Below are 7,211 nucleotides of genomic sequence, written 5' to 3' on the forward strand. Positions count from 1 at the left end.
ACAAGCTGATACGAATTATCAGCATCCATGTTGGGAAGATGCTTTTATCAAGTCTTACAAAGCAGAATTCTGGGTACAGAAACAGGTTAAATGAATGACAAGATTCAAGTTAGGTAGAGTGATAAATGGTAATTAGATGTCAGCACAAGCTGAAGATAGCTTGATGCTGTTACATGGTTCAAGCAATGCATTCTCATCTTATTTACAAATACTGATAATCCTTGATGTAAATATCAATTTGTGGCATTGATTATAATGCTAAAACATGAAAATTAACCTAATGACATTTTCTAATAATGTAGGAAAGGACAGTTACATTTGTTTCTGGATATAAGAACAAGTTTAGACTTGCTAATGAAAGCTCTTAATACAATCTCATAAATTTAAAAGAATTTGCCTAAAAGAAGAAAAGGGAATCATCGTCGTACTCTAACGAGTCCATACAATGCGAGAGCAGGCAGAATTCGGTTGATGCGATCAAAAACCTAAGACTGCTTCAGTTCCATAAAGCATTGGAGGGTGAGCAAACTGTCCGACCCTGCCTGATGGCTCTCCCCAGCGACACGAGCAACATTTAAAAGTTTAGCCACCCTCTCCAGGCCACCATGTAGGCCGAAGTACTTGAAGGCATGCTTGATGTCATAAATCTTGTACCCGAAGAAATAAATCAGTTGTTTTGTGAAGGAATTGACGTGATATGGCAGCTCTTGTTGTGTCAAAATCTTCACCAAGAACCCAAAATCATAAGCACTGTGAAAAGTGATCCAAGTCAAACCAGACCTATTGAACACCAATTTGGAGTTCAAAACCATTCTCCTAAAATCCCTAGAATCAATACCCTTTTCTCTGTTCTTCACAAAATCAATACCTTGTGCTTTAAGTAATTTGACTGATTTTTTATCGTAATAATTTTTCTCGAAATCAAAATCTTTGAAGTTAAACTCCCAGATATAACAATACGGAGTATCAAAATCTGGCAAATTTCCTTGAGAATCAGAGAGGGTTAAGCCAAGCTGAATGATGTGTAGGGCATTAACATTGGATCTCATGAACAGATAGTTGAAAGAAGGATCGGTTATATCAACGAGCTGTTTATCTGGTTTGAAAATTGTACCTGGAAACTCGGTATCCATGGAGACAAAAGAGTACCTATCAATTACACTATGGATGATCGCAAACTCACGTTCCAGGTCTTCCGCAAAGACTTGTCGAACCATTACTGGCTTTTTGCTTGGCACTGTCATCTTCTCTTTTGCACAACTATGCTGAAAGATTGAAACTATGGAAGCTCATAAAATCGTAATGCCACTCTTGTATATATATAGGCATAAAATTGTCTGTTGCTTATAAGCCAAGTAATCTAAGAAAAGTATTGAAAAGGGTACAATAGTCACATCTGAATTTAAAATAAGAAACTTTTAATCAACAATTGAAATGCTATTATCAAATAACTCTACTCCTTAACAAATTCAATGGTTATAATTTTTATTCCATTGAATATTCTCAACAAGTCTATGTCTTTTTAGAAATATTATTTTAATTTTATTCTTGCTTTTTTTTCAAAAAATATATATTTGTGATTAAGATTAAATAAATAAAATCAATTAGTTAACTATCATTTACTTATAAATTTTTAAGATTCTGTTTGTGTTGTTTTGAGTAATATTTTTTAAAGTAATATTTCAACTTGGCTTGATTAAGATGTGGATAAACATTTGTTAGAGCTAGATTCATTTAAATTAAATCGATTTGTTGGTGAATATTAAACGAGCTTATTTGTAAATAATTAATGAGTATATTTGTAAATAATTAAAGCATTTAAATCAGTCCATAATTAAATAAATTTAAACATATATAAAAATTGATCTTCATTTCTTCCAACAGTCGTTATTCATAACATATTAAAAGTTACTGAGATTAATCATTTTAATTGTGGAAACATGTAGTTATCATAAACGTAATGAAGATTGATGAGAGAATTTTATTATATGTATTTATCATAGAACTCTTTTCATAACAAGATTTAATTTTTTTTTCAAATTTTGGGTTGCTTAAATAAAAAGAAAAATTAATTTGGTTACAATTCTCACCACTTATTTTTCATTGGTTGATCCTCCAAAATTCTTTCTTTTCTTTCCATTGAAGGACCAAAAAAAAAAAAATTTGTTTTAATATTTAAAAAGGAGTTTTGACCTTTTAGGAACAGGAAAAAAAGGTTTTAAGACAGGTTCGGCCTTAGCCTCGGAAAGCCGTTAAGTCTGATTGTCCGAACCCTATTCCAATTTACTATTTTACCCTTTATATTTCCTTGCCCTCTTTCCCTCCCATATTTCAATTGAGAGAGCCAGAGAGAGAGAGAGAGAGAGAGAGAGAGAGAGAGAGAGAGAGAGAGAGAGAGAGAGAGAGAGAGTAGGTTTCAGCTCAGTCCTCGCAACGGAAAAGCTTACGATCCTCGACACAGAAATCGGTGTCGTTTCAGGTACTTCGATTCTTTGAATGCCTATGCATTTCTTCAATTTTTTCCCCATTTTTTTTTATTTTCTTTATTCATTTTTAATAAAATTCTAGTCAAATGTTTACAAGCATGATTTCTTCCTCTTCGAAACGTAATTTCACCGATTCTTTAGAATAATTTTCTTGTTCTTTTCGTTAATTGCTCTAATTTTAAATCTTAGAAGTTTCAGATTGGGAATCGCATGGTTCCGCGAATTAGATTGGGGAACGATCCCTAATTTTCGAATGTAATTTTATCTGCATAATAATTAATTAAAAAACTGATTACGTTTTTTTATTTGTAAAATACATTTTAGTACTAGGTTTTATAAATTGGTTGTGGGATTTTTTAATTAGTTTATTTCGATGCTGGAGAAATGCTGTGAGGGTGAAATTCATTTTTCTGTTAATGGAGCTGTTTAGTTGGATTTCTGTGAGTTTGTGTAGAGGTTAAGAAGAATTCTTTTTTTTTTTTGGGATTTGGAAAGCGAATGGAGGATTGGGTTTTTGGACAGGTTTATGTATGTTGAATTTTGACTTAAAAAATATGTTTGGATTTCAGGTAAAGAACTGAGAGGGGAGGATATGGAAAACCAATCTTCTATTGGTAATGCACCAAGGAAAGGGCTTAGTGACATAACCAACTTGCAGCAGCAACCCATAGTGGTGAGCCAAGGTGCGAAGCTGCTGCTGCAACCTGCTTCACTCAGGAGTAAAGATTACATCGACAAGCTCCAAAAGGTATCCTTTAAACTGCAATTAACTCGCTTTTCTTTCTTTTGGTTTTCCCTCTTTGATTCTTTTTGTATCTGTTTCGCTTACCGGGAGGTTTTGTTGAATCTGTTGTCCAGGAAAATATGATGCTGATGAAAGTTCTTGCAGATCGAAAGTATTTTCTATGATCAATTAATTCAGTTTCTTTCAATCCCTCCCTCTAACCTTTGGTTGCTGTTATTTGCGTTGGGCATGACTTTCTTATATATGGGTTTTTTTTTTTTTAAATTTTGGCTGACAGTAAAGTCATGGAATTGAGTGGAATTGAGTTACAGAAACTGAGAACCAATTTGGAGAAGTTTCAACAACAGAACTTGCTGCTTGCCCAAGCAAACAGCCAGATGTTAGCGGTACCTTAGTACTTTTTTTACTTGTCTGTTTCTTAGTTTAGTAACTCTAGGGGCATATTTATATGATATTATGACCCTCTGGCAAGGTTTATGTCTTACTTTGGTTTTGCAGGAACTTAATTCAGGCAAAGATAGGGTATGTTTCCTGGACATCTAAGTTTCTTGAACTTGGTCTTGCTTGGTCCTTTTTGTTTTGTTCTATATTCTAGGGACTTGACCATTGTGTTGTTTTCGTTTTCAGCTAAAAGCCCTTAAACATGAGCTGGGATGCAAAAATGCTGTGCTTAAAGCAATTAAAACAGAGGTATTTTTTGTAATAGTCTACTCATTTGATTGCATGATACTTATTAGATTCTTTTGCTGATTATTAAATTCTCTGCTTGTCACCAGAAGAAAGCTCAAAATAAGGCTTGCCTGACATCCGAAAATGAGGTATTAAAGAGAATAACCTCCACCATTTGGATTGATTTTTGTTTTAAACATCCAATGTTATCTACACTTTTTCTTTTCCATGGTTTGAAGGTGAGAACAAACAGGTGTGATAAGGAAGGTGAATCCCTTAAAGAAGAAGATGGAGAGGATGAAACTTGTAATATGAACAGGTGTAACAAGGCAGGTGGATCCCTTATAGAAGAAGATGGAGAGAATAAACCTTGTAATAGGAACCAGAGGCGGCAATCAAAAAGTCTATGTAAGTTGCTTGACAGGAACTTCATTTGAAAATTATTAATGTTGTTTTTTATACCATTTTCACTTATTGTTTGCATGCTCCTTCAGGTCCTTCTAATATTAAACCAGTCCAAGCCAAGGAGGGGGTCGTCAACAAAAGGTTTTTTTACAATTTTTTAATGCTTTGTGCAAATTAATTTTTCTAATAACAATGTGCAATATTTAGGTTTTTGTAGAAATTTCATGATTACATAGGAAATTCATGGTTTCTTTTATGTTTTTCTAGCAGGGTTTGTTTAAGAAGGCAATCTACTGGGTTTAAAGACCAAAAACCAGAACTGAATGAAGATGCGTTTGTAGATGATGCAAAATTTCTTGTTTCTTCTTCCTGTGATGATAAGGTGCATGAGAGTGGCCTAATATCTTCTGATTCATCAGTCAAAAAAGAACATGAAGAAGGAAGTACTGACAACAAAAGGTTTTTGTACAATTTTTTATTGCTATGTGCAAATTATTTTTCCAGTAACAGTGTAATCTTTATATTTTTATAGAAACTTCACAGTGACAAAGGAAATTTGTGTTTTTTTTTTTTTGCAGGGTTTGTTTGAGAAGGCAATCTGCTAGGTTTAAAACCCAAGAACCAGAACTGACTGCAGATGTGTTTGATTTAGATGATACAGCATTTCTCGTTTCTTCCTGCGATGATAAGGTGCATGAGAGTGGCCCAACATCTTCTCATTCATCAGTCAAAAAAGAACATGAAGAAGGAAGTATCACCCCTAGAAATGAAGCTCAAGAACTTAGGAGGATATCTGTGGGAAGGCCTTTGCGCCGAGCAGTTGAGAAGGTCCAATCCTACAAGGAAATTCCAGTTAATGTGAAGATGCGCAGGGAAGAGTGAGTTCATTTTCTTTGCTTCTACCATGCATTTTGTTGAGGGTGTACTTAAACTAGGTTGAGATGCATCTACTATCCTTGTACCACTATACTGTTGTTTCTGTATAATCTGTTCATACAAAACTGCTCCTTTTTCTGTTTGGTGCCTACATGCTTCTAACTCGCTTTTTTCTAAGCCAATGCATCATATGTGGATGATAATTGGAAGCTCCTGAAATTGACTTCCAAGTAGTTAACTGGGTTGTACTTGAATGGCCTTCCCAATTTTTAATATATCTTTGCAGTTTAAATGGGCTACCTTTTTTTTTCTTCTTGAAAGTAAGTTTTTGTGATAGTCGAATATAGAAAATTGTGTGGGAGTCTTGAAAGAGAATTAGGCTCAAAAATTTCAAATGACTTTATATAAATTCTCAGTCTTATGATTCTGTTTTATGGGTTGAGATCACCTTCAGTTACTTTTTTTCTCTCACTTTCCAATACACCATTAATCACCATTCATATATGTGAAGACTCAATTGTGAATGTGAATTCCACACATATGAATGGTGATTAAAGGAATATTGGAAAGTAATGAACGAAAAAGTAATTGAGGAGAGTCATACCCCATACTTTAGAGGTTGTTGGACTTTGATATGTGGTCTTTTCTTCAGTAATTTGTTATGGGCCAAGCTTTAAGTTATTTTGGAATTAAGGAGAGATTGACAACAGAGAAGATTGAAAGTATGAACATTTTGAGCATGATAGAGAGGTTTAATTACTAAGGCAGGTTGTAATGAAATAGGCTGGTCTTATATCTAGTGGTCTGGCTAGTGGCTAATATTCTTTCTTGTTTTTCGGCTCGGATCGACCCAGATTCAACCCAAACTCAAGTAATTAAGCCGAGGAAAAAAAATTAATTAATGAAATCTAAAGACAAAAACCACATAATTTTAAATTCAGACTATCGCATGTTAAGTGCAAAATGTAGACCATTGAAGGTTGATTTTGTTACATGCAAGATATTCATGTAATGTAATGTATGCTTCACATGTACCAGAAACGTACATAAACAGATCACATGTGAGGTTGATATGGTGGATTTAATTGCATGTTTTGGGCTCTTGTTTGTAGTAGTTTAAGCTTAAAACAGATTCCGATGTAAGATTACATGACAAGATATGAGCATTTGACAAATTGGGATATTCTAATATCATTGATCCGACAATTAAATATGGCATTTGAACCTGTGATAAGATCTTCTTGTTCTTTGGGTTTAGCTTTAATTTTTTGTTTGTATTCTCCCATATCTACCAATGCCCAATCACTCGTTTCCATTCCCAAACATGAGAGAAGAAAAACTTTTCTCAAAAAAAAAAAAAAAAAAAAGGAAAAACATGAGGGTCCATTACCCATCAAACTCTCACATGCATCGAGGAAAGCTATGCCAATGACTGCTTTTACATCATTTTCATTGCTTTGCAACTCCGAAACCGCGTCGTTGCACAATTTAGAAATGATCTACCACTTTAAAGTCACATTTTTAGAAATAATCCTATCTCATCTCATAAATTTCGGGTAAAGTTCACTTTCAAAACACTCTTTGGTTCCTATTTTCCTTCAAAATTATATGTTTGATCTCTTAACTGTTAACGCCGTTAATTAACAATTAAAAAATTATATTTAATATTATATATATTTTAAGATAACGATGTATTTTTTTAAAAAGATTGTTTATTTCTTTTTAAATTTAATAAAATTTACTTTGATACTTGATAAAATTTAGTATTTGACAGAATAAAAAAACTTAAAACTTAATCGAATTCTAAAACAAATTTGTGGATACTGTAGTTTGCATCACTTTGATATTTAACAAAATTTAATATTTTATAAAAAAATTGAAATTTTTAATATATAGTAATTAAGTCAAAAATTTTCAACAAAATTAATAATCACCTGTAAGATTTTAACTAACGGTTTTTGACTCCTTGACTGTTAATACTATTAATCAATATAAATAAATTTACTTATTTAAATTGATAAATGATTTTC

At 32.9% G+C, this 7,211-nt stretch overlaps 1 protein-coding gene and 1 pseudogene across 3 annotated transcripts; one reads left to right on the plus strand and one right to left on the minus strand.

Moving 5' to 3' along the window:
* Positions 1-227: 227 nt before the first annotated feature.
* On the minus strand, positions 228-1,274 carry LOC18586519 (putative CCR4-associated factor 1 homolog 11 pseudogene; annotated as a pseudogene).
* Positions 1,275-2,377: 1,103 nt separating this feature from the next.
* LOC18586520 (Shugoshin C terminus) lies at positions 2,378-5,358 on the plus strand. Of its 3 annotated transcripts, none has more exons than XM_088810634.1 (11): positions 2,378-2,479; positions 3,056-3,234; positions 3,345-3,382; positions 3,509-3,617; positions 3,730-3,753; positions 3,859-3,921; positions 4,008-4,049; positions 4,140-4,308; positions 4,395-4,446; positions 4,573-4,764; positions 4,884-5,358. In XM_088810634.1, exons 2-11 carry the CDS (start codon positions 3,079-3,081, stop codon positions 5,185-5,187), a joined length of 1,149 nt encoding a protein of 382 aa, XP_088666760.1. In that variant the 5' UTR covers positions 2,378-2,479; positions 3,056-3,078; the 3' UTR covers positions 5,188-5,358. The 3 variants fall into 3 exon arrangements, with proteins under 3 accessions (XP_088666760.1, XP_088666761.1, XP_088666762.1); XM_088810635.1 differs by having other exon boundaries at positions 4,576-4,764; XM_088810636.1 differs by having other exon boundaries at positions 4,011-4,049.
* The last annotated feature ends 1,853 nt before the right edge of the window (positions 5,359-7,211 follow it).

This window comes from Theobroma cacao, chromosome 10, assembly GCF_053813885.1.
Source record: "Theobroma cacao isolate CCN51 chromosome 10, ASM5381388v1, whole genome shotgun sequence".
Taxonomy (NCBI): Eukaryota; Viridiplantae; Streptophyta; class Magnoliopsida; order Malvales; family Malvaceae; genus Theobroma; species Theobroma cacao.